The sequence below is a fragment of the Pleurodeles waltl genome, chromosome 6 (assembly GCF_031143425.1).
Source record: "Pleurodeles waltl isolate 20211129_DDA chromosome 6, aPleWal1.hap1.20221129, whole genome shotgun sequence".
NCBI lineage: Eukaryota > Metazoa > Chordata > Amphibia > Caudata > Salamandridae > Pleurodeles > Pleurodeles waltl.
The window spans coordinates 169,325,192-169,352,245 of record NC_090445.1 but is presented as its reverse complement, the minus strand read 5'-3'; the positions used below and the strand labels follow the sequence as shown (position 1 = coordinate 169,352,245).

The window sequence follows — 27,054 nt, the reverse complement described above, 5'->3', positions numbered from 1 at the left end:
TAAAATAGCTGATGTTCCAAGAGAGGATCCCTACTAAGAGTGTGTATGTTTCTATGAACACTAGAGACAAAGGCAGCAACCTATCTTACTGCGGCCTTGAGAAAAGCACAGAGTGAAAAAAATGTCTTGTTTAAGAACGCAGTGCTGGCCAAGGCAAAGAAAAGCTCGATAGGGAAAATAAAACAATACGGCAAATGTGGCTATTGTTAAAATAAAAAACAAAGCTGAATAAAATATGTCTAGGTTAAAGTGCACAACTGCAAGCCTAGTTTGCTAAAATAACGTGTATGAAGCTATAACTAAAATGGCTACACAACACTGTTACATGAATAATTGCACTTTTGCCGGTTACATGGATAATTGCACTTTTGCTGGTAACATGGATAATTGCACTTTTGTCGATACATTTCACTGCGAGCGAACTTCTGTTTCCTTTTGTATGTCTGCTTTGCACTCATGACAGCCATCGGCTCGCTTATGTGAAACTGTTTTACTTTTACTTTTCAGTTTATGTGGCAAGAAAAGTCCTGTTAGGAGTTTACAACACTAATAGCTCTAGCTCAAGCAAGCGCAAGACCCATTGCATTGTAAATGCTTGTTAGGTTTGCTTCCATGGTGGGCAGCAAACCTATTCGGCCACTGCTGCAAATGTATAAAATGTAATGTCACCCTGTGATAGTGTATGGTGCTGCTATTTGCGATTATCGTAACTGTCTAAGCATTCAGCATGAGGAGAACCGCTTTTGCAGAAGACTTTTAGGTCTGCGACCTGCTAGCTTAAGTACTTTCCTGCACGATGAGCTGGATCTTGCTAAAGTTGCCCCGTTGCTTTTGTGGATTGCAGTGTGGAGTGGAGAGCAGACTGCCTTAAATATGGATGTGATCCAGGATTGTCTTGGGTGAGAGCATGACTATAAAAATCTGTGGCTTTGCTACATTAAGAGTTTGGCTGAGTCCTTGGGTCACCCTAAATTCTTCTGTTCATCCCGCTTGCTAAAGAAAGGTGATAGAAGGATGGTCAAGGAACTGTATTTTAACCACATTAGAGAGAACAGAGAGAATATGGTTTTGGGGCGACCTGCTTTGAGAGCTCATTTGCTTTGGAAAACTACGATTGGCCCTGAACTCTATCTCTCCTGATTTAGGAATCCCTAGGATAGTCCTCTCCTCACAAAGTTTCACCTGGGTACAATTCGATTGCACCTTTGTTTCCCACTTTGACAGTATAATCCGAATTTTATTGAGCTCTGTCCTTGTGGCCCCAACTCTTCTCAGACCTTGGAACATTTAATTCTATTTTGTAGGCTCTAATATCTTCCCCGTCTAAAGTTCCTGCTGCCTATTCTCAGGTATAGACGCTTTTGCCAATATAGACCAGACTTTCTTTCTTTGCAATTACTAGGCGATCATATAGTGCCCTTTGTGGTTTGTTCCTTTCTGAAAAGTGCTCTGTAATGGAACAAAGTTATGAATTCTTAAACTGTCAAATTATTTTTCGATGTGGTTTTTAATATAATGTGCAGTTTTTGCACCTTTCATGGTATACTGAGCATGTTATTTTATAATGTTTTATTATGTTATGATTATATATTTATAATCGAAATAAAGATGAAAGATGCTATGGTATGGTCTGTTATTGAATAGTATGGTATGGTTTGTTCTGTCACTATATAGAGTGGAATGGTTACAGAAATTAGAACAGCTGCTTTTTTCACACTAGTATTGAAAATTCAATTGGAGAGTTTGCATAAGTTTGGACTGCACACCAAATTTGCACCGACCGACGAGAGCAAAAATTTGTAATTTTGCACTGGTGGTCAGGTGCAAATGTCTTCCACTGGCTGGTCAGTGCCTATGCAGATGTAAACTTGCTGTGCATGCTTCAAACTTCAAAAGAAAAAAAAGATTGTACCGAAGGAAACTTTGATCCAGAATAGTTTATGATACAAGGAGATGATATGAGGACCCATCAAATTTCTGTAACGAATATCAGGGTCCATGCAGTTAGGATACATTAAGGGCCATATGTACGAACACTTTTTCCCATAGACACAGAATGGGTAAAAACCTTTTTTACATCTGGCCCTAAGTGATTTACATCTGGCGATTTCATATTGCTCAATTGTCAGGTGCGATATGCCCACTGACCCTGCCCTCTCTAATATCACATCACCTTGCACTGTGGCCTTGCAAGTGTCCTTTTCCCATCATAAATCTATGCCTACTAGATATGATGTGCAAAAGCAATTATCAGCCATGGGGAACAACGAACAGATGCATGGATCAACTTGAGCACCCTCTGACACGGATTTGTGATATGCCAAAAACAGGTATCCTTAGATGCAGGTTAAAAAGGCGAGCTCAGTTGTTTCTATCTGATGTGCACCTAGCTCACCACACAAGATGTATTATTCTCATTACATGATTTATGAAGGAAAAAACCTTCTAATACCAGGATGCAGCTGGTTATTGACTATGGAATCTGCACACCTTGGTTGTGGGCACCTGTTCAACAAGTAGGGATGGTTTTGGCTCAACATTCTGTGATTTTGGGCACATCAGGTAATCTCCCCGTGCATACATAAAATTAATGTGAACTTGTGTAATGTAACTTGTGCTCATGTAAAGCACTCCAATACCTTTGGGTGGAGATTGAATTTATGCTACCAAAAAAAGTGCCAAAAAAAAAAAAATAGATCCTTAAAAACAGCAGAAGTAGTGAAGGGGTATAATTAAGCAAAATCAATCTGTACTTGGTCCATGTACCACAGAAAGAAAAGGAAAGGATGCAGGAAGGGACACCTCGCATGTGCTGACAAATTAGAAGGCAGCAAAGAAGAGTGATAATGAAGGCTGGGAATGGTAAGTAATGGGCACATAAGCTCATCAAGTGACAGCGCATGCGTGCTGCCTGCAGGATCGACCTAAAAAGGCCTCAAAAACATTGCACTGCAAATATACACAAGACTAAATCAGCAGGAAAGACAGAAATCTGCAGCAGATACACGAGGTCTCTTTGCGAAGGGTGGGCACTTTGAACTTGGTCCATGTACCACAGAAAGAAAAGGAAAGGATGCAGGAAGGGACACCTCGCATGTGCTGACAAATTAGAAGGCAGCAAAGAAGAGTGATAATGAAGGCTGGGAATGGTAAGTAATGGGCACATAAGCTCATCAAGTGACAGCGCATGCGTGCTGCCTGCAGGATCGACCTAAAAAGGCCTCAAAAACATTGCACTGCAAATATACACAAGACTAAATCAGCAGGAAAGACAGAAATCTGCAGCTACACGAGGTCTCTTTGCGAAGGGTGGGCACTTTGAAGTCTAATCTTGGTGCATCAATGCCAAACAATATCAAATGCTTTCCACCTAAAATTGTCTTGCACCCCAAAAAGGCAGCGGATTGACCAACACTTCAGGCTGGATTTTGACAATTTGGTTGCCTGTTTTTTTCTGTAACAAGAAGTCAAAATGCTAATACTGTCTATAATGATCGGATTATTTTATTCCAGAGACAGATAATACAGTCAGGAGGCTGAACCCCTTTGTTTTGTGAAAAAGAGAAATAGGACACATTTGTCTTAGGTTATTCGTTAAAATATATGGAAGACCTTGGGATATATGCATGCTAACAAATTCTGCATGTTACTGTGATTAGCAATACGATTTTATTGAAGGAAAAAAACAATCTATTTCACATGTAGTTTCTATGTAAAATTGATAACTAGCTCCCATGCCTGACTTCTGGTGGCCCCTTATTTTTCAGTAGACAATGAAATACACATTGATAGCTGGACGCTGAGGTGTGACCGCAGTGTCAGAGGACATATAAGCGCAGTGCTTAATTTGTGCTTGTTGTTTCCGGTGCCGATCACCTGCACTTATTTTTGAGGGTCGGGGCTTATTCTTCTGTCTCAAGCATTTGCTGCGAGCAAAAGACACATATGGGAAAGACGGACGAAAGGAAAAACGAAAAAGCGTCACATAGGGAAGAAGTAGGAAGCTGCAAGAGTGACCTGAAGGGGCAGGGAGAGGCTTTATATGGACTGAAGAGGCCCGAGATGGTTTCAGGATTACGCCCCTCAGTTTCCGTGTTCTTGCATTTAATTGCAGCAGTTTAGAGGAGGGCTTTTGGCACCGGCACCTTTTTATTTACAAATTAAGCACTGCATAGGCGCTACTAACTGAATTACGCTTGAAAAGTAAGGCTATGTTAACAGAGGAAACGTGTGCCGGCACTCTGCCAGTCGCACAACTCAATCCAAGGAGCCTGGGGCCAGATGTAGGAAGGAAGCAATTTGCGAGTTGCAAATTGCGAGTCCTTCCGACTCGCAATTTGCAACTCGCAAATTGCTATGCAGTACGGTGTCTCAGACACCGACTGCAACTCGCTATGGGGTCGCAATGACCCACCTCATGAATATTCATGAGGTGGGTCGCAAATTGCGGCCCCATAGCGAGTATAGGCACTCGCTAACATGGAGGCCTGCTGTAGTCAGCAGGCCTCCATGTTAGCGACCTGCTTTTCAATAAAGCAGTTTTTTTTTTTTTTTAAATGTAGCCCGTTTTCCCTAAGGGAAAACGAGCTGCATTTCAAAAAATCCGAAACCTTTTGTTTTTTCAAAATATTTTGGGGTCCATTCACAAAGGGGAAGGGGTCCCATGGGGACCCCTTCCCGTTTGCGAATGGGTTACCATCCACTTCAAGTGGATGGTAACTGCGACTCCATTTGCGACCGCATAAGCGGTCACAAATGGAATTGCATACCATTGCGAATCGCAAATAGGAAGGGATCACCCCTTCCTATTTGCGATTCGGAAATGCATTTTGCGAGTCGGTAACGACTCGCAAAATGCATTTCTGCATAGGAAACACGCATTTGCGAGTCGCAAACGGCAAATTTTGCCGTTTGCGACTCGCAAAGTGCTTCCTACAACTGGCCCCTGATATCTTGCTCCGAATGGTTGATAAAAGATTGCTTACACCTGCAAAAGCGCACACGTCCAGTGACCCCTTCCAGCCACCTGTCCCTGACAAAGGCAAGGACATAGGGAAGCTGAGCATACAGCGTGGAGCCAACCAGTGCATTAGCAATGTCAGCTGAGAATGTGTGGGGAAACACCGCCATTTTGGGCTTCATGTACATTATATGCCTACACGCAGCGTTTTATTCTAGAAGAATATAGACGCTCTAATACTGTGTTAAGAACCATTTGCTAAAATATTTATTTGGAATAAATCCACTGAACTCTTCGAGCAGGTGCTTGAGACCAATGTAGACACCAGGGAGCGCTAAGCAAACCAAACCATGTTGAAAGAATCAATACTTAGTATACAAGCCAAATTAAGAAAGCACATACATCTGGCAGCTACCAACCGCAACGCCAAGAGTTAACTTTCTTGAGGCAGCACAGAAACAGAACGGCTGGAGGGAAGGTTTGCTGAAAGAGAGTGTGTTGTACAGTCGTTAATTTCAAGTAAGAACATACAGGTGCCCAAAACTCTCCTCTGAATCACTCGGCTGCTGTATTTACACGTGCCACAGATTACAGAGACAGCGTAATCCTAAAACCAGCTCGGCCTCTCTAATTCATTACACCCACTCCCAGCCCCTTCAGCTCACTCTTTCTGCTTTCTCCCTCTGTGGCGCTTTCCCTTCTTGCTTTCCTCCGTCTTTCCCGTATGTGTCTTTTGCCCGCAGTAATTACCTGACGCAGAAAAATATGTACCGGTGCACCCCACCGGCAACCACCGGCTCAAATTAAGCACTCGTGTTGTGGTCACCAGAAGACTAATAGTAACTACGTAATGCAACGTACATCGAAGTCGCAATTGGTCATGCAAAACATGGACGAAAAAGGAAAAGTGGCCGCCAGCAGGCAAGAGCATAGTAACGTGTGGCAGACTTTTCTAGGTACCGCAAGAAGACATTACAATTATCAACACCTGAGCTGTGTTCTTTACGCAGCACCAATAAAGGTGGCATCGCTGCCAAGTTTCCCAGCTCCATGTCTGATGTGCTGCTGCAGTCCAAGTTTTTTCCTATATATTCTGGGACTTGGGGTCCTGATTTATAATGGAATAAACTAAACGATAAATCCCGAATTCAGAGAAAAAACATGGACTGGAGCTGCACATCACACATGCACCTGGGAAACTTTGCAGGGCTGAGGTGGGAATACGATCAGACCTCCTGGCTCTAGCAGTGCTCAAGTGGCAACTAGTAAACATTAAAAGCAGTGGGGATTGAATACCCACACTGCACCATGCAAGCAAAAAATGAAAAAGCCAAAGTTTTATCATGTCCACTTGAGGGTTTTGTTCCAGAGACAGTTTTGAGCGAAACTGTGTATTTTGAAGCACGATATTCAGATAAATTGCCTGACAAATGACAGGTTTTCACTACCTAAAAGCTCTGCCAAGCAAGTCTGATCTCTGTTAGAAAACAAACAGAATAAGGACACATAACAAGGACAATAGCACTCTGACTCAACAGCCAAGGACATACTCACATAGATTGAAGAACAGTGCAAGACTTGACCTTCCTCTGGTAACTGATTTGAGAAAACCACTAACCAGCACATTAGTCACCCAACCTGACGGACGCCAGGTGGTAAGATCTATGCATCAAATCCCTTTCCTCAGGAAAAATGTCCCCCCGTAAAGTTTCTAACCTTATTACATCCTACCCATCATAACAAATCATAGACGTACCTGCTACATCCAAGTCTGCTTTATAGTTGACAAAATGAGTATGAATTGTCCCCAAGGTGTGCTCTCCAACTCGGTTCCCATAGTCATTGCCATCCGCAAAATAAAACGAAGAGGTTATGTATCCAGTGGCATGGACTCGTGACTCAATGGTTCCACTTGGGTAGAAGAGGAAATCAAAAATATAATCATAGTTACCCAGGGTAGAGATAGCCCTGATGATCAGGGCTGAGTTGGGAAGACCTCCATAATAATCAGAGTAGAAATTGGAATAGTGTCGTCTCAAGGGTAAGGCAGGATTGTGTTCAAAAATGCAGATGGAATTCAAGTTCACACCAGGCTTAGCCTCATCCATGAAATAGTGTGAGTCAACATAGGTCGCTAAAGTGGGACAGTCAACACCCTTGACGAGCTGGAAGGTGAATCTCCCAATACCAAAGCTACCATCCATGTATCTGGTCATCATTCCACCTGGTGCATTTGAACCATACAAAGAGATGGCATCCTGGACACTTAGTTCATAGACCACCCTTTCCCCATTAAAACTGATGTCAAAGAGACGCATCCCTGAGTATACACTGAGGCCGAAGGCAAATCTCCAAGATTGGAAAACCACCTGGTTGTTCTTGACACTGTAACGTGCCCCGTTGGGTTCAAAATGAAATGGCACAGCAAGTATCGTCTTTGACTGGGTTCTAAGAGATCCCATTTCTTCCCCATTAGGTAATTTAGTGATTTTGACTGATTTAATCTTTCCAGCTTTGTACTGAGTTTCCAACTCTTCCATGCTGTCGTAATACTGGCCATTGTAGAAGACCTTGTCCACGGTCCACTGCGATATGTTTAGGCTCTTGTGGCTCACCAGTACCTCCAGCCCCAGAGGGTGGATGAAATATCCACTGCCAGGGGTGTTCTGGAATAAGGCAAACCAAGTGCTTCGGTCTCCAGATTCAAAACCTCTGGGTGCTGTGGGCAAACCAGCCAAATCCTTGTCATCGATGACACCCAAGATTTCCTTGAAAAATAGTGGTGCTGCGTCATCCAACTTCTGCCCAATGGATGTGTAGGTTAGACTGTACTCTTTGGCAGTCACTGGTCTACTGTGGTAGGGGAGTCCATCTTTGTATTTTTCCAGGGTGACATCTCTGTGGTAGGCTGGGTAAGGGAGCGGGCCCACAACAAATTCTGTGATATTGGGCAAAGGTTGCTGCCCAAAGAAAACCACAGCCAAAGCCTCTCTCGCTGGTGCTTTCCCTCCACCATCCAAGAACTTCAGAGTCTCATGCTTTTTTGGGAGCTGACGATCAATGGAGTAAAGGCAATTTTCTGAGGGACTGGCTTTGGTGCAGTCCAGGAGGTCAGGCCCCAGCCTCCTCTGGAGGTATTCTATGACTTGGGAGAGCTCAGCGAGGTTAAGGTCCGAGAAGACCAGGCTCTTGTCATCGTGCTTGGCCAAGAGGTCACTCTTAGATGCAGGGCCACATGCAGCTGTCTTCGACCCAGTCAGCAGGACACAGACCAGCGCCAAGATGGTGGCTAAGGTGAGCGCTAGCAGTACGAGAATGATTTTCAAATTCATTCTTGCTCCCTTCTGTCAGCGGACAGCCTAACAGGGGAACGTCTATGCTCACTGGATGTTCTGGAGAAACTGCTGTGCAAATCTGGCAGAGCCTATTTAAATGGCCTGAGATCTACAGGAAATGTGAAAGTGTGTGTGGGGTGGAAGCTGGGATTTTTTGGCATAGAAAATATGTTTTTGTCTCTCTGATTCTAAGCGGATCAGATTACTTTTCCTCCGTGTTGTATTATGGAATACTTGATTCTGCAGTAATGACATCAATTATTTCAAAGTCGTACTTTCAGTACACGAAACATACATGAGTTACAACTTCTCTGGAATTCTGAACAATTTCTTTAGGCATATTTATGAATTTATACAGTACTTTGGAGACGCCTTTTGCCAGATGTGAGCAGCTCATCTATCGTTGCTCTTTTGTTTACATTTTGAACTTGTAGTTTTGGATTTCAATTTGTGCTGACAAAATACAGGACTGACAGGAGAACAACTTGAAACTTTGGGGTGGAAGTTCCTTTGCAAATTCACAAAACGGAATTTTGAATGCACAAAATTAGATGTACATATGTAAAATAGCCTGTGCACAAGCATTTGGTCAGTGACAAATCTGTACTTGAGTGCGGCCAGGGGTAGGGCCTGGTCAGATATTTGTATATTGTTATTTCAAAAGGGGCTCCCGGAGTCCTGACCTGGTGCAGGACCCCTCACGGGAAATGCACTAGATTGTGTCAGGCAGTAGCAAAGGACATGTGCTACTTTGTTATCTGCATAATTATGAGATTTCTTCAATTGCCACACAATCCACTACCTCCTGCATAGTTTACAGATTTCATAAAACACAAAATGTTTCTAGCTGAAGGGTCAACAAAGAACAGACAATAATTGGCAAGAACAATAGGTTTGGCATTGGCCGCCGGCCTTTCAGCAATATATTCTTTTGTCGTGGCTTATGCAAAGAATTATTGTACGGGAATCTTCTGGGCCATCACCAACTCTACAAAATTTAAAAACCATTGGTTAAAGGCAAAAGTGTTTTTTTTTTGCCTAAAAAAAATGCTCATTACCATAGCAATCCGCGGAACTGACAGAAACTACATTGCGTGTAGACGTGGTCTTTTTGAAAGGGCAGCATACTGTAACTCATAGTGAAGTGGTCTGGCGCATTGCTTCTTGATGCATGCTGGAGTTGGCAGAACAAAAATACAGGTACACAATCACAGACTAATGGATAACTCTTGCTAAAAACCTCTACAAGTAACTATGTTGTACATATTTTAAGTGAAAACAAATGTTCTTGGTTAACAGCGATCTAAAGTCAGTCGGTCTGATATTGGCTGCAAGCCCCTTTCCTATAAGAAAGAAGGCAAGAAAGAGCAAGCATTTGCAATGCAACGGGTCTCGCATTTGCTCAAGTTGGAGCTATTACCGTTGTACACTCCTAACCAACTTTTCTTGCCACATAAATTGAAAATTAAAAGTAAAACAGTTTCACATAAGCGAGCCAATTCAACGGGCCACGACCGCCATGAGCATCAGCGTGACAGAGACACACAAAGGGAAAAAAACGTTTGTCTGCAGTCAAAAGTATTGGCAAAAGTGCAATTAACCATGTAACAGGGTGGATGTCCAAGGCGGTAACCAAACCGCCCCAAGGAGGGACAAACGTAACGCATTTACCAATGATAACAAAGGATTTTTGAAAGGCAAGCCCATGAATGAGTGATAGTGATGGGTGTGAGGTGAGGTGAGGTGAGGGTGGTTAAAAGCTCAAATAAATAACAACACCTCAGAAAAGCAGGAAGGATGAAATGAAGGTGAAGAAGGAAGAATGGGAGGAAGGCAAAAGCAGAAGAAAGAAAGGAAGAAAGAAGGAATGAAGGAAAGAAAGAAAGAAGGAAAAATACAAAAAGAAAGAAAGACGTAAAGAAAGAATTAAGGAAAAGGCAACAAGGAATGAAAGAAAGAGTGATGGAAGGCAACAAATAAGGAAAGAAAGAAGGCACAGAAGAAAGAAAGAAGCCAAGAAAGAAGGCAGAAAAGATAAAAAAGGAGGAAAGAAGAGAAAAGGTGGAAATAATTCAAAAAAGGAAAAAAAGAAAGAAGGAAAGGAAGAAAGAAAGAAAAAAGAAAGAAAGGAAGAAGGAAGAAGGAAGGAAAAAAGAAGGAAAAGGGCAAAAAGAAGGACCTAAAGAAAGAAAGAAGAAGAAAATAGGAAAGAATGCAAAAAAGTAAGAAAAAAAATGCAAAATGAAAGAAAAAAGAAAGAGAAAAGGGAAAGAAGGCAAGAAAGAAGGGAAAGGAAAGAAAAAAGAAAAAGGAAGTAAGGCAAAATGAAAGAAAGAAAAGAAAGAAGGAAACAAGGACAGAGATGGAAACAATTAAGGAAAAAGCAACAAGGAATGAAAGAAAGAGTGATAGAAGGCAACAAAGAAAGAAAGAAGGCACAAAGGAAAGAAAGAAGTCAAGGAAGAAGGCAGAAAAGATAAAAAAGAAGGAAAGAAGAGAAAAGCGGGACAGAATACAAAAGGGAAAAAAAGAAAAAAGGAAAGAAAGAAAGAAAAAGGGAAAGAAAGAAAGACAGAAAGAAGCAAAGAAAGAAAGAAAGACATGAAAAATTAAAGAACAAAAAAAGGAAAGAAGGAAATAACAAAGGTAAGAAGGAAAATGGAAAGAATAAGAAAAGAAGTGAATATAAAAGAAAAGAAGGCAAAAAGGATAGAAAGCAGGAAAGAAGGAGAAAAACAGGAAAGAATGCAAAAAAGAAACAAGTTAGAGGGAAAGTAAAAAAGGAAAGAGAGCAAAAGGCAAGAAAGAAGGCAAAAAAGAAAGAAAGGAAGTGTTAGAAATGAGGTCTCTAGTTGGCAGTCAGTTTGCACTCTGTCCAAGTAGGGACCACACTTTAGTCAGGGCATTGGAGATACACACTTAAGATAACCCCTGCTCACCCCCTTGGTGCTTGGCACAAGCAGTCAACCTTATCTCAAAGGCAATGTGCAAAGTATTTGTACCAAAACACACAGTAATACAGTGAAACACTACAAAATAGACAACACCCCAGTTTAGAAAAATAGACAATATTTATCTAAAGCAAACAAGACCAAAACTACAAAAATCCAACATAAACAAGTAAAGTTATGAATTTTTAAACTAAAATGAGTCTTACGCCATAGAAAACAATGGATGCATTGATGTTACACAAGTACCTGGTTTGTTTAAAAAATAAAGCCACACGGGCAAGCGTGCGTCAGAAAAGTCAGCAATGAGTTGATTCCTTATTCGGAAGTGAGGCCGTGTGTCGTTTCTTCTCTGGTCGGGTAGGTGATGCGTTGTTTTTCCTCTCCCGCAAGAGAGGGATACATCAAGTTCCGGACAGGCACCACGGATCCGGGCAGGTTCATGTTAATTTTGACTCTTAGCGACGATGCGTGTGAAATTCGGCCACTCGGTGATGAGGAACTGCGTGCACTGCGTGGAGCTTGCATCAATTTCAGCAGCCGCAAGCGGGTGTTGCATCGTTTCACCAGCCGCGATGCAGGTGATGCGTCCATTTCCCAGCTGCGATGCAAGTGGTGCGTCGATTTCTCAGCCACCATGCAGGTGGTGCATCGTTTTTACAGCTCCGTTGCAGGCGGTGCAGTAAATTTTTCCCCACACGGCTCCTGTGTGTGGATTTCCGTCTTGGTCACACCAGCTTCACCTTTCAAGGACACAGGGACTGGAGTGGGCACCACTCGGCAGGGTGGGAGTCTCAGCAGAGTACAGGTGCTGGCAGAGGAAGTCTTTGATGGCTCTAAGACTTCAAAACTGGAGGCAAACTCAGCCCAAGCCCTTGGAGACACTTCACAAGCAGGAATATACCACAAAGTACAATCTTTGTCCTCTTTCAGGCAGCATCAACAACTGCAGGCCAACTCAGCAAAGCACAGGCAAAGGGATAGTACTCCTCCTCCAGCTCTTCAGCTCTTCCCCTTGACCGAAGTTCCTCTTGAGCTCAGGAGTAATTTAAAAATCTGGGGCTTTGGGACCACTACTTATTCCCATTTCTGCCTTTGAAGTAGACAAAGTTCAAAGGAAAGTCTCTGTTGTTCACAAGATCCCGCCTTGCCCAGGCCTGACCCCAGACACACACCAGGGGGTTGGAGACTGCATTGTGTGAGGACAGGCACAGCCCTTTCATGTGTAAGTGTCAGCTCCTTCCTCCCCACTATAGCCCAGGAGACGCCTCAGGATATGCAGGCTACACCCCAGCTCCCTTTGTGTCAGTGTCTAGAGGGAATTCACAAACAGCTCAACTGCAAGTCTGACCCAAACGTGGATTCCACAGGCAGACCGAGGCAAAGAATGGTTAAGCAGGAAAATGCCCACTTTCTAAAAGTGGCATTTTCAAACTGACAGTCTGAAAACCAACTTTACCAAAATATGTCTTATTAAATTGTGGGTTCAGAGACCCCAAACTCCATATCTCTATCTGCCAATGGGAAACTACAATTAAAAGATATTTAAAGGCAGTCCTCATGTTAACCTATAAGAGAGAGGCCTTGCAATAGTGAAAACTGAATTTGGCAGTATTTCACTGTCAGGACATGTAAAACACTTCAGTACATGTCCTACCTTTAACATACACTGCACCCTGCCCATGGGACTACCTATAGCCTAACTTTGGGGTTACTTACATGTAGTAAAAGGGAAGGTTTGGACCCAGCAAGTGGGTACACTTGTGAGGTTGAATTGGAAGTTTAAAACTGCACACACAGACACTGCAGTGGCAGGTCTGAGCAATGTTTACAGGGCTACTTATGTGGTTGGCACAAGCAGTGCTGCAGGCCCACTAGTAGCATTTGATTTACAAGCCCTAGGTACCAATCAGCAATTCAATGTAGACTGGTTAGCAGTGGTAAAGTGCCCAGAGTCCTAAAGCCAACAAAAACTGGTCAGAAAAAATAGGAGGAAGGAGGCAGAAAGTTGGGGAATGGCCCTGTAAAAAGGGCCACGTCCAACAGGAAGAAGAAGAAGAAAAGAAGACAGGAACAAGAAAAGAAAGAAAAAATGTGGAAAGAAGCTTTGAAAGAAGATTCACAGTATAAAATAATAGATACTAAAACCCAAATTACACCCCACCTATATTTAAGTAAAAGTGTGTTGCAAATGAAACACAATGAAATTTGGGTTTCTTCTTGGTAACATTTATTGAAGAACCATTGGTCGAACTGAGTCCAGGAACACAATATATTATGCTGTAAAAAAGCAGCAGCCAGGTAAGTAAACAAAGGTCAAATCCAAAGGAATTTACAACAGCAATGGCTGATAAAGCTGGAATGTGCCCTGTGGTCACATGAAAATTTAGTAAAAAGCATCCTGCTATAGCAAAGAAAACACTAAAGTAATAAAGTAAAAACAAAAACACTGGCACTGAACGAAACTAACGTGTGTGGATGTGCTCATTGTAAAAGCGCAAAATGCAGTCATTCAATGTGAAGTTAACCAGTGGCTTAAGCAGGGCCAACCCATTGCCCAATGCTGTATACTCTAGTGGGAAGAAGAAAAACATGAAAGAAACAACAACAGACCAATGGATGAAGAGAAAGGATTTAAAGCCCCTTTAATGAAGAAGATTATACATATTATTTTAGTAAAATCAAAAGGTCTTGGCTAACGCCAGTCATAAAACAGTGCCAAAATGTGTTTGTCTGTAAAATGGTGCTATATAGTGTTTTAAAATTTCTTTCCTAGTAACAAAATATGGGTAAAAGACTCAATCAGAGATGACTGTGGCTCCTTTTGTACAGTGTAAAAAACTGCCAACATAGAAGATGTGAACAACTTATGAAGAACAATGCTTTATTTTTTGCGGAGTCAGATGCATCAGTTATTTGTAAAGAAATTAAGAAATAACAGACTTTCAGCGTTTGTGCTTGGGTGGAGTGTTATAATTAATCAAATAAAAAATTATGAATGGATTGCTTGAATGTATATGAACCACTTGTACTTATTCTGAGTAAAGTCCCACTTTATAGTGTTTTTCCAATATAAAGTTAGAGAATTATCTGGATTGATTCACTGACGGTTCTGTGAGTGAAAAGACAACTGAACTCCTGGCAAAGCCAATCTATTGAACCAGGTTTCTTAACATTGTGTTTGTTGACTCCAACTTGGTCATTGCCTTTCATTCAGAATAAGGCAAGTCTGAAGAATCTTTTTCCAGCATGACAGTAGCCTGCTCAGCACCACCTGTTGAATCCTTCAATGTAAAGGATGCAAGTCTGGCTAGATTTTTAGGCATGGTTAAACTAGGGCCCCACGAACTGAAGATCATCCAAATTTTGGAACTTGAGAGAGATTTGAGGAAAGAAAGCCTGATGAAAGGTTCACTCTCAGCCTCAGGGTTGCAGAAGAAATCTGCAACTTTAAGAGGATGCATAGGGTCGGCTCATGTCATCAGGCGTGTTTTTAACTCCAGCTGTAATTTGTAATGTTCCAGGCTACACTATTACACAGGCTACAAACAATCACAGTGCTACACCGGGTTTCTGGCTTGCTTTGAGTTAAATGGGTAAACTCAATCGGGTAATGATGGAAAATGGCCCTTTCTGCAGGGCCATCCACAAACATTGGGCCTCATTCCGACCCTGGCGGTCATGGACCGCCAGGGCCGGGGTCGGAGGAAGCACCGCCAACAGGCTGGCGGTGCTTCAGGGGCAATTCTGACCGCGGCGGTAAAGCCGCGGTCAGAAAAGGGCAACCGGCGGTTTCCCGCCGGCTTACCCATGCCCCAAAGAATCCTCCATGGCAGCGCTGCTCGCAGCACCGCCATGGGGATTCCGACCTCCTTCCCGCCATCCTGGTCCTGGCGGTAGAAACCGCCAGGAACAGGATGGCGGGAACGGGTGTCGTGGGGCCCCTGGGGGCCCCTGCACTGCCCATGCCACAGGCCCTGGGGGCAGTGCAGGGGCCCCCAGGGGCCCCACGACACCCGTTCCCGCCAGCCTCTTCCTGGCGGTGAAAAGTGCCAGAAACAGGCTGGCGGGAAGGGGGTCAGAATCCCCAAGGCAGCGCTGCTTGCAGCGCTGCCCTGGCGGATTCGCCCAGCCGGGGGTAAACCAGCGGGAAACCGCCGGCCCCGGTTTTCTGACTGCGGCTTTACCGCCGCGGTCAGAATGGGCTAGGAAGCACCGCCAGCCTGTTGGCGGTGCTTTCGTCATTCGCGGCCCTGGCGGTCTTTGACCGCCAGGGTCGGAATGACCCCCTATATCTGACATGTTTAACAGGGCATCTGTATGTCCTCCTATTTGCAATCAAGGTAAAGCACTAAACATTCATACAGTTATCAATTCCAGGCTAAACACTGGGCAAGGGGCATCTTGCCTGCGCATGAGATTTGTATGCAACTGGTAGATGCCATCAGCAAAAGAAACAGGTCATTGAACATGACACGAAAAGAAAACCAGAAAACAATATACAAGGAATGTATCATTGCAGCCTGACTCAGGCCCTGGGCTGACATTTCAGCGTGCCACTTCCTGCTGAATGGGATACCGGTGTGAGAACATCCTTAGGTCTGTAAGTTGATAAGGGGAATTCATCTTTCTATATTGCCACATAATTCTCACATCGGTCCTCACAAAGAATGTAAAATATCCTACCTATCAAGAAGAGAAGTGTTGATTTTTTAAGGACACAGAGGCAAAGATTATCCCACCTGATGATCATTTGGGGAAGATCATCCCCTCCTGATTACTTTTACATTTTGAATGTAATTACATGATTTTCACTGTTTGATGTTCAGGGGAAATTAGAATATAAAAAATAGATGAAGACTGTGATGATACACAGTTCTTGTTAGATGAGTAAGAATGGCGTAATAGGGTCTAGATTGCAATATTGTACAGGCAGAACAGAAGAATGAACAGAGATGCTGGTTGGTCGTAAAAGCTTCAGGCAAAGAAAAAGGAGGAGGAGGAGTTGACACAGAGGCTTATAGAAACAAGCGTTTTCAATATAATAGGTCTCGCATTTTCTGGAGTTAGAGTTATTGGCATTGTAAATTCATACCTGGGCTTTTCTTGCCACATAAATTGGTCAGCATTGCCTCATAATGTCGTTTTTTCCTGCCATATAATTCCAGTGACCCAGCATTTAACTAAGGCACTTCCATTTACCTTCTTCCTCTATCCTAAAGCATATACAACTATCATATAAACCTATATCAAAAATAAACTTTTGGCATTATGGTGTAATGCTCAAAACACCATAATAAAATTATAATTTGGGACAGATTGGAGGTTGAAAGGAAAAAGGGAGCTGGGAGTAAAGATGGACAGGACAAGTGGCGTAGTTACTGTGTGATGGACCCTGAAGTAAGAAAGGAAAATGGTTGACTGGAATTTTGGTAGAAACATACAGCAGTAATTAGAGTTGAGTGAGGTCCGTAGGTCTCTGGGCCCTGGTGCCACTGCACCTGTTGCTTCATTGATAACTAGGCCTCATTGAGAAAGCGGATGGGGCAGAAAAAGAGAAGCAAAAGTAATACAACAGACAACATGAACAAAGAGAATGGATTGCAAAGAAATAAAAGAAAGAAGGGAAAGAAAGAAAGAAAGAGAAAATGAAAACACAACTAAGAATAAACAGAGCAAACGTGTGAGACAAAAGAAAAAAGGGAAGGAAACTAGTGAACAAAAGCTAAAGAGGAAAAAATAATGAAAGAAGTTTGAAAAGAAAGAGAAAAAAGAACATTAGAGAAAAAATAGAGATGGTGAGAGAAACAAGCAGCAAAAGAAGCAAGGCATGTATGTACTGACACATTTCCCACAGGCACAGAATGGGAAAGCCACTTTGACACTTCAGATCCTAACAAGTAACCTGTGGCTTCCACATACAATTGGGAAAACAAGGGATTCATGGTAAACTGTGAATTGACAGATAAAGATAAGAAAAACACCAGAGAAAGGAAGGAAGAAAGATCTAAAAAAGTGAAAGAATGCATAACGAGTCAAAGGAAAGAGCAAATAAAAAAGACAAAGAAAGAATGAAGGGAAAAGAAAAAAGCAGTGAAAGAATGAACGCCTGATGAAAAAAAAGAGAGGAACGAAACAACAAAAGAAATAACCAAGTTTTTGTGAGTTTGAAAGAGGAGGTAGCAAGAGGAAGAGGGAAATAAAAAAAAAGAGAGAAGTAGAAACAAGCAGCGAAACTGTTAACATGGATTTTAGGAGCTGGAAAGAGAAAAGTGGGTGAGAAACATTGATAGTAAACAGAGTAAAAGAAAGAACGGAGTGAGATAGGTGAAACAGACCCTCCCAAATAAAGATGGCAGCCAAGAATAGATTTAATTATCTCCCCAACATCCTCAAACAGAAGTCAGAGTGTGGAACAGCAGGGAGCACTGCAGAACAGCAGGAGGTGCATTAGCAGAGTTGTATGTGAACTCCAGTACAGCAACATTGGAGCGCTTCAGATCAGGATTGGGGGTATAGACAGATCTGTGTTCCGGCCCAGTGCTGGAATAACAGAAAGGCAGCGGTTGAGGATCTGAGAAACTGAGTGCTGTGTAATTCCTGGTATTGGAATAATGGGGTGCTGCAGGTTAGGGTTGAGCACCACTGACAGAGTTGTATGTGGGCTACAGTACTGGAATAGTAAAGGGCACACAAGGTCAGAAGGGAGATATGTTAATGGAGCTATGTGTGGAAGCTAGTATTGGTGTGCCAGTATTGCCAAGTGTTAGTCTGGAGGTCCCCTGGTGAAGCTGTGAGTGTGTGCCCAGCATGGGAGTGGCCTCTCAACTACAGAAGCGAGGAGTTCTGAAGGGCGTGTGGGTGAGCCTTTGTACTGAGAAGAAATGTGCACTATTGGAGCTATGCCCGAAGTCCCAGTATTGGAGCAGCAGAGTGTACTGACTGCAAGAAACGAGGTGCTCTGGCAGACTGTGTACATGGGATTCCTGGCACTGGCATGACTGAGGGCTTGAAGTGTGTAAATGGAGGTACACTGATGGAGCTGCGCCAAAGGCCCCAGTATTGGAGCAGCAGAGTGTACTGACTGCAAGAACTGAGGTGCTCTGGCAGACAGCGTTCGTGGGGTTCCTTGCACTGGCATGGCTGAGGTCTTGGAGTGTGGGAACGGAGGTGCACTAATGGAGCTGCACCTGAAGTCCCAGTACTGGAGCAGCGGTGTGCACTGACTACAAGAACTGAGGTGCTCTGAGAGACAGTATGCATTGGGTTCCTGTCACTGGCAGGGCGGAGGGCTTGGAGTATGTAAATGACGTTGCACTCATGGAGCTGCGCCAATGTCCCAGTACTGGAGCAGCAGAGTGTACTGACTGCAAGAACTGAGGTGTTCTGGCAGACAGCGGGCGTGGGGTTCCTGGCACTGGCACGGCTGAGGGCTTGGAGTGTGTGAACGGAGGTGCACTGATGGAGCTGTGCCCAAGGTCCCAGTACTGGAGCATCAGAGTGTACTCAGTGCAAGAACTGAGGTGCTCTGGCAGACAGTGTGCGTGGGGTTCCTGGCAGTGGTACAGCTGATGGCTTGGAGTGTGTGAACAGAGGTGCACGGATGGAGCTGTGCCCGAGGTCCCAGTACTGGAGCAGCATTGTGTACTGACTGCAAGAACTGAGGTGCTCTGGCAGACAGCGTGCATGGGGTTCCTGGCACTGGCACTGGCCCGGCTGATGGCTTGGAGTGTGTGAACAGAGGTGCACGGATGGCGCTGTGTCCGAGGTCCCAGTACTGGGGCACAATAGTGTACTGACTGCAAGAACTGAGGTTCTCTGGCAGACAGTGTGCTTGGGGTTCCTGGCACTGGCACAGCTGAGGGCTTGGAGTGTGTGAATGGAGATGCACTGATGGACCTGCACCCGAGGTCCAAGTACTGGAGCAGCAGAGTGTACTGACTGCAAGAACTGGAAGTGCTATGGCAGACAGAGTGCATGGGGTTCCTGGCACTGGCACAGCTGATGGCTTGGATTGTGTGAATGGAGGTGCACTAATGGAGCTATGCCCGAAGTCCCAGTATTGGAGCAGCAGAGTGTACTGACTGCAAGAAACGAGGTGCTCTGGCAGACTGTGTACGTGGGATTCCTGGCACTGGCATGACTGAGGGCTTGAAGTGTGTAAATGGAGGTGCACTAATGGAGCTTTGATCGAGTTCCCAGTACTGGAGCAGCAGAGTGTACTGATTGCAAGAACTGGGGTGCTCTGGCAGACAGCGTTCGTGGGGTTCCTTGCACTGGCATGGCTGAGCTCTTGGAGTCTGTGAATGGAGGTGCACTGAATGAGCTGCATCCAAGGTCCCAGTACTGGAGCAGCAGAGTGTACTGACTGCAAGAACAGAGGTGCTCTGGCAGACAGCGTGCGTGGGGTTCCTGGCACTGGCACAGCTGAGGGATCGGGGTATGTGAACAGAGGCGCACTAATGGAGCTGCGCCGGAGGTCCCAGTACTGTAGCAGCAGAGTGCTCTGACTGCAAGAACTGAGGTGCTTTGGCAGACACTGTGCATAGGGTTCCTGGCACTGGCACGGTTGAGGGCTTGGAGTGAGTGAACTGAGGTGCACTGATGGGGCTGCACCCAAGGTCCCAGTAGTGGAGCAGCAGAGTGTTCTGACTGCAAGAACTGAGATGCTCTGGCAGACAGCGTGCATGTGGTTTCTGGCACTGGCACAGCTGATGGCTTGGAGTGTGTGAATGGAGGTCCACTGATGGAGCTGAGCCCAAGGTCACAATACTGGGGCAGCAGAGTGTACTGACTGCAAGAACTGGAAGACTTTAAATCTAGCCTACGTGAACTTTCTGCCAAGTGTTGCTTTGATAAAATGACAGAAGAACGTATTAGGGATCAGTTGATTGTCCAATATAGGAGTAAATAAACTCAAGAGCACTTATGGGCAGCGAAGAAACCTTAATTAAAAGATGCACTCAGTATTACTAAGGTAGTAGGAATCAGAGTTGTGTGTGAAGGAGATGTGCAAAAAAAGACTTGTCAAGCAGCAGAGATGATGTATCTGTAATTAGCAAGAAGTAGGATCCTCAAGAGAACGTGTGCATAGTTAATTCTAGCAGACTAAATAATACATTACAAAAAGAAAGCAGTGCATATTCCAAACCCTTCAAATCTTGTTATAGGTGTTTGAGGGTGTTTCTTTCCGCTGACTCAAAATTGTGTTATACTGCAAATAATGAGTGCAGGAAATGTGGTTGCAAAGGACAATATGGTTCATATGTAAGGAGGTCAACAAGTCTTATGCAGTGGTCAAAGAAGAAGCATGGGAAGACAGACAGAAAGACCAAGTACTGATATTGTATCAAGAAGGAGATGATATGGGAAGTAAAGCCAGATCTAAGGTGTCCTTTGTGGTGAAAGACAGGAAAGTGGATCTGGTAGTAGACTCAGGATCTTTATATACTTTTGTTCCAATATAAATGTTTGAGAAGGAGTGGCCTCATGTAGCGTTGATGCCCAAAGACATCAATCCTAAAGGAGAAAGGATTGATGTATTGGTATACTTCCAGGCCCGGATCAAGTCCCTAACAAGACAAATTGAGGGAAAGGTGTATGTGTCAGAATATGACCCACCAATATTGGGATGAGTGTTTCAGTAGGACCTACACATTATTATTAATCTGTATGCTCCAGGTCAGATTATGATGGTGGACGATATTGATATGACTGATGTGTTGGATGATGTGGGTGATGTGATTAGTGACAGATTAGGACACCCGAAGGGATATGTCCATAAAATTGTTTGTAAACATGCACACGTTGAGATGGGTGCTGGTGACTGTGAGGAGTGAAGTGTAAGGAAATGCCTCCTTGGCATGGTTACCCCCTGACTTTTTGCCTTTGCTGATGCCAAGTTATGATTTGAAAGTGTGCTGAGGCCTGCTAACCAGGCCCCAGCACCAGTGATCTTTCCCTAACATGTACCTTTGTTCCCACAATTGGCACACCCTGGCAACCAGGTAAGTCCCTTGTAACTGGTACCCCTGGTACCAATTGCCCTGATGCCAGGGAAGGTCTCTAAGGGCTGCAGCATGTCTTATGCCACCCTGGAGACCCCTCACTCAGCACCGACACACTGCTTGCCAGCTTGAGTGTGCTGGTGAGGAGAAAATGACTAAGTCGACATGGCACTCCCCTCAGGGTGCCATGCCAACCTCACACTGCCTATGGCATAGATAAGTCACCCCTCTAGCAGGCCTTACAGCCCTAAGGCAGGGTGCACTATACCATAGGTGAGGGCATAGGTGCATGAGCACTATGCCCCTACAGTGTCTAAGCAAAACCTTAGACATTGTGCAGGGTAGCCATAAGAGTATATGGTCTGGGAGTCTGTCATACATGAACTCCACAGCACCATAATGGCTACACTGAAAACTGTGAAGTTTGGTATCAAACTTCTCAGCACAATAAATGCACACTGATGCCAGTGTACATTTTATTGTGAAATACACCCCAGAGAGCATCTTAGAGATGCCCCCTGAAACCATACCCGACTTCCAGTGTGGGCTGACTAGTTTTACCAGCCTGCCACATACCAGACATGTTGCTGGCCACATGGGGAGAGTGCCTTTGTCACTCTGTGGCTAGTAACGAAGCCTGTACTGGGTGGAGGTGCTTCTCACCTCCCCCTGCAGGAGCTGTAACACCTGGCGGTGAGCCTCAAAGGCTCACCCCCTTTGTTACAGCACCCCAGGGCACTCCAGCTAGTGGAGTTGCCCGCCCCCTCCGGCCACGGCCCCACTTTTGGCGGCAAGGCCGGAGGAGATAATGAGAAAAACAAGGAGGAGTCACTGGCCAGTCAGGACAGCCCCTAGGGTGTCCTGAGCTGAGGTGACTCTGACTTTTAGAAATCCTCCATCTTGCAGATGGAGAATTCCCCCAATAGGATTAGGGATGTGCCCCCCTCCCCTCAGGGAGGAGGCACAAAGAGGGTGTAGCCACCCTCAGGGCTAGTAGCCATTGGCTACTAACCCCCCAGACCTAAACACACCCCTAAATTGAGTATTTAGGGGCTCCCAGAACCTAGCAAGATAGATTCCTGCAACCTAAGACGAAGAAGGACTGCTGACCTGAAAGCCCTGCAGAGAAGACAGAGACACCAACTGCTTTGGCCCCAGCTCTACCGGCCTGTCTCCCCACTTCAAGAAAACTGCAACAGCGACGCGTTCCACATGGTCCAGCGGCCTCTGAAGCCTCAGAGGACTACCTTGCATCTAAAAGGACCAAGAACTCCTGAGGACAGCGGCTCTGCTCCAAAGAAGAAACATCTTTGCAACAAAGAAGCAACTTTTAAAGACCACACGTTTCCCGCCGGAAGCGTGAGACTTTGCACTCTGCACCCGACGCCCCCGGCTCGACCTGCGGAGAAACAACACTACAGGGAGGACTCCCCAGCGACTGCGACCCCCCCCCAGCAAAGCCTGCAGAGGGAATCCAGAGGCTACCCCTGACCGCGACTGCCTGTTCCAAAGAACCCGACGCCTGGTAAAGACACTGCACCCGCAGCCCCCAGGACCTGAAGGATGCGACCTCCAGTACAGAAGTGACCCCCAGGTGGCCCTCTCCCTTGCTCAGGTGGTGGCTACCCCGAGGAGCCCCCCCCCTTGCCTGCCTGCTTCGCTGAAGAGACCCCTGGGTCTCCCATTGAACTCCATTGTAAACCCAACGCCTGTTTGCACTCTGCACCCGGCCGCCCCCGTGCCGCTGAGGGTGTACTTTTTGTGCTGACTTGTGTCCCCCCCGGTGCCCTACAAAACCCCCCTGGTCTGCCCCTTGAAGACGCGGGTACTTACCTGCTGGCAGACTGGAACAGGGGCACCGCCTTCTCCATTGAAGCCTATGCGTTTTGGGCACAACTTTGACCTCTGCACCTGACCAGCCCTGAGCTGCTAGTGTGGTAACTTTGGGGTTGCTCTGAACCCCCAACGGTGGGCTACCTTGGACCCAACTTTGAACCCTGTAGGTGGTTTACTTACCTGCAAAACTAACAAACACTTACCTCCCCCAGGAACTGTTGAAAATTGCACTGTCTAGTTTTAAAATAGCTTATTGCCATTTGTGTGAAAACTGTATATGCTATTTTGCTAATTCAAAGTTCCTAAAGTTCCTAAGTGAAATACCTTTCATTTGAAGTATTACTTGTAAATCTTGAACCTGTGGTTCTTAAAATAAACTAAGAAAATATATTTTTCTATACAAAAACCTATTGGCCTGGAATTGTCTTTGAGTGTGTGTTCCTCATTTATTGCCTGTGTGTGTACAACAAATGCTTAACACTACCCTCTGATAAGCCTACTGCTCGACCACACTACCACAAAATAGAGCATTAGAATTATCTCTTTTTGCCACTATCTTACCTCTAAGGGGAACCCTTGGACTCTGTGCATGCTATTACTAACTTTGAAATAGTACATACAGAGCCAACTTCCTACATTGGTGGCAGCGGTGGGATACAAGACTTTGCATTTGCTGGACTACTCAGCCAATACCCGATCACACGACTAAATTCCAAAAATTGTCATTAGAAACTGATTTTTGAAATTTGAGCTATTTTTCTAAATTTTTAAAAGTCCTGCTAGGGTCTTGTGTTAGTCCCTGTTAGCATTTCTTTTAGAGTTTAAAAGTTTTTGTAAAAGTTTGAATTAAGTTCTAGAGATAGTTTTAGATTCTTAAAAAGTATTCCAACTTTTAGAAACATAGGGGGTCATTCTGACCATGGCGGTAATTACCGCCATGGCGGAGGTCGGCGGTAGCACCGCCAACAGGCTGGCGGTGCACCGCTGGGCATTCTGACCGCGGCGGTTCAGCCGCGGCCAGAAACAGAAAGTCGGCGGTGTACCGCCGACTTTCCGCTGCCCGTCTGAATCCTCCATGGCGGCGGAGCGCGCTCCGCCGCCATGGGGATTCTGACACCCCCTACCGCCATCCTGTTCATGGCGGCTCTCCCGCCATGAACAGGATGGCGGTAGGGGGTGCCGCGGGCCCCTGGGGGCCCCTGCCGTGCCCATGCCAATGGCATGGGCACGGCAGGGGCCCCCGTAAGAGGGCCCCAAAAAGTATTTCAGTGTCTGCCCAGCAGACACTGAAATACGCGACGGGTGCAACTGCACCTGTCGCACCTTCCCACTCCGCCGGCTCAATTCTGAGCCGGCATCCTAGTGGGAAGGTTGATTTGCCCTGGGCTGGCGGGCGGTCTTTTGGCGGCCGCCCGCCAGCCCAGGGCAAATGTCAGAATCACCGCCGCGGTCTTTCGACCGCGGTGCGGTGTTCTGACGGCGATGACCCCCATAATGTCTGCTGCAGAAGAGATAGTGATGGAACTCAACCTCACCCCTTACCTGCATCTTAGGATGTCAGAGTTAAGGTCTCTCTGCAAAATAAAAAAGATAAAGACTGGTTCAAACCCTACCAAAGTACAGCTCCAGGAGCTTTTGGCAGAGTTTGCTAAAAACAACCCCTCTGAGGATACCCTCTCAGAGTGGGAAGCTAGTGATGTGGAGGATTTCCCACCCCCACTCCTCGTTAGGGACACCAGGGTTCCTCAAACCCTGTCTCCACAAGTGATAGTCAGAGATGCTGCTTCTCTCACAGGAGAGTCCAGCAACTCTGGAAGCATTGAGTGCAGCCTCAATGAAGATGACCTCCTGTTAGCCAGGATGGTCAAAAGATTGGCTTTGGAAAGACAGATCCTAGCCATAGAAAGGGAAAGACAAGAGATGGGCCTAGGTCCCATCAATGGTGGCAGCAACATAAATAGGGTCAGAGATTTTCCTGACATGTTGAAAATCCCAAAAGGGATTGTAACTAAATATGAAGATGGTGATGACATCACCAAATGTTTCACAGCTTTTGAGAGGGCTTGTGCAACCAGAAAAGTAAACAGATTTCACTAGGGTGCTCTCCTCCTGGGGTGCTCTCCTTTGGGAAATGTACACTGGAAAGTGTAGGGATAGACTCCTCACACTCTCTGGAAAAGATGCAGAATCCTATGACCGCATGAAGGCTATCCTGATTGAGGCCTTTGGATTCTCAACTGAGGAGTACAGGATTAGGTTCAGGGGGGCTCAAAAATCCTCAAGCCAGACCTGGGTTGATTTTGTTGACTACTCAGTTAAAACACTGGATGGTTGGATTCATGGCAGTGGTGTAAATGATTATGATGGGCTGTACAATTTATTTGTGAAAGAACACCTGTTAAGTAATTGTTTCAATGAAAAACTGCATCAGCATCTAGTAGACCTAGTACCAATTTCTCCCCAAGAATTGGGAAAGAAGGTGGACCATTGGGTTAAGACTAGGGTGACCAAGACTTCCACAGGGGGTGACCAAAAGAAAGGGGTCACAAAGACTCCCCAGGGGAAGAGTGTTGAGACATCCAAGGGAAAAAGTAAAGAGTCTTCTATAGGGCCCCAAAAACCTGCTCAGGAGGGAGGGTCCAAAGCATCTTCACAATCCAATTTTGGGTACAAGGGTAAAAACTTTGATCCCAAAAAGGCCTGGTGTCGTAGCTGTAATCAGCAGGGACACCAAACTGGAGACAAGGCCTGTCCCAACCCTACTCCAACTAACACTGGAATGGCCAGTCTCCAAGTGGGATCAACAGTGTGCCCAGAGCAAATCAGGGTTCACACTGAAGCTACATTAGTCTCTGAGGGTGGGGTGGACTTAGCCACACTGGCTGCCTGGCCCCCTAATATGCAAAAATACAGGCAGCAACTCTTAATTAATGGGACAAGTGTAGAAGGCCTGAGGGATACAGGTGCCAGTGTCACCATGGTGACAGAGAAATTGGTTTCCCCTGGTCAATACCTGGCTGGACAAACTTATCCAGTCACCAACGCTGACAATCAGACTAAAGTACATCCCATGGCTATGGTAACTTTAGAGTGGGGAGGGGTCAATGGCCTGAAACAGGTGGTGGTCTCCTCAAATATCCATGTAGACTGTTTGCTTGGAAATGACCTGGAGTCCTCAGCATGAGCTGAGGTAGAACTCAAAACCCATGCAGCCATGCTGGGTATCCCTGAACTGGTGTGTGTCAAGACAAGGGCACAGTGCAAGGCTTGGGGTGAAAAAGTGGTGTTGGAGCCTGGAAAAAGGGCCCAGCCCTCCAAGAGAAAAGGAAAGAAGACTGGGGAACCAGCTTCAACACAACAAGAGAAAGAGAACCTCTCTTCCCAGGAAGAAGTTCTGCCCTCTGAGGGAACTGAGCCCATGGAATTAGGACCTTATCAGGTTGAGCTCCTAGGCCCAGGGGGACCCACAAGGGAACAGTTGTGTAAGGGGCAAGAAACCTGTCCCTCTCTTGAAGGCCTTAGGCAGCAAGCTGCTGAAGAATCCAAAGGAAAAATCACTGGAACACATAGAGTCTATTGGGAAGATGGACTCCTCTACACTGAGGCGAGAGATCCCAAACCTGGTGCCACTAGGAGAGTGGTAGTGCCTCAGGAGTTTAGGAAGTTCATTCTGACCTTAGCTCATGATATTCCACTTGCTGGGCATTTGGGACAGACCAAGACTTGGGAGAGGTTAGTCAACCATTTCTATTGGCCCAACATGTCCCAGAAAGTAAAGGAGTTTTGTGTCTCCTGTGCCACCTGTCAAGCCAGTGGTAAGACAGGTGGACACCCAAAGGCCCCCCTCATTCCACTTCCAGTGGTGGGGTCCCCTTTGAAAGAGTGGGTGTGGACATAGTGGGTCCACTTGAACCTCCCACAGCCTCAGGGAACCAATACATACTAGTAGTAGTGGATCATGCTACTAG

General features: G+C 45.4%; 1 protein-coding gene across 2 annotated transcripts in view; it reads right to left on the bottom strand.

The window, feature by feature from the left end:
- The window catches only part of LOC138299470 (amine oxidase [copper-containing] 3-like), a 386,966-nt gene that overhangs the window by 149,267 nt on the left and 210,645 nt on the right, over positions 1-27,054 (bottom strand). Inside the window, exon 1 of one of the 2 annotated variants that reach the window (XM_069237737.1) lies at positions 6,717-8,350. The exons of the other annotated variant lie outside the window; for it this stretch is intronic. Coding sequence (XP_069093838.1) covers positions 6,717-8,292 — 1,576 coding nt within the window. The 5' untranslated portion in view covers positions 8,293-8,350. Of the gene's footprint in view, positions 1-6,716; positions 8,351-27,054 lie in introns of those variants that run through there. 2 annotated transcript variants of the gene reach the window in all.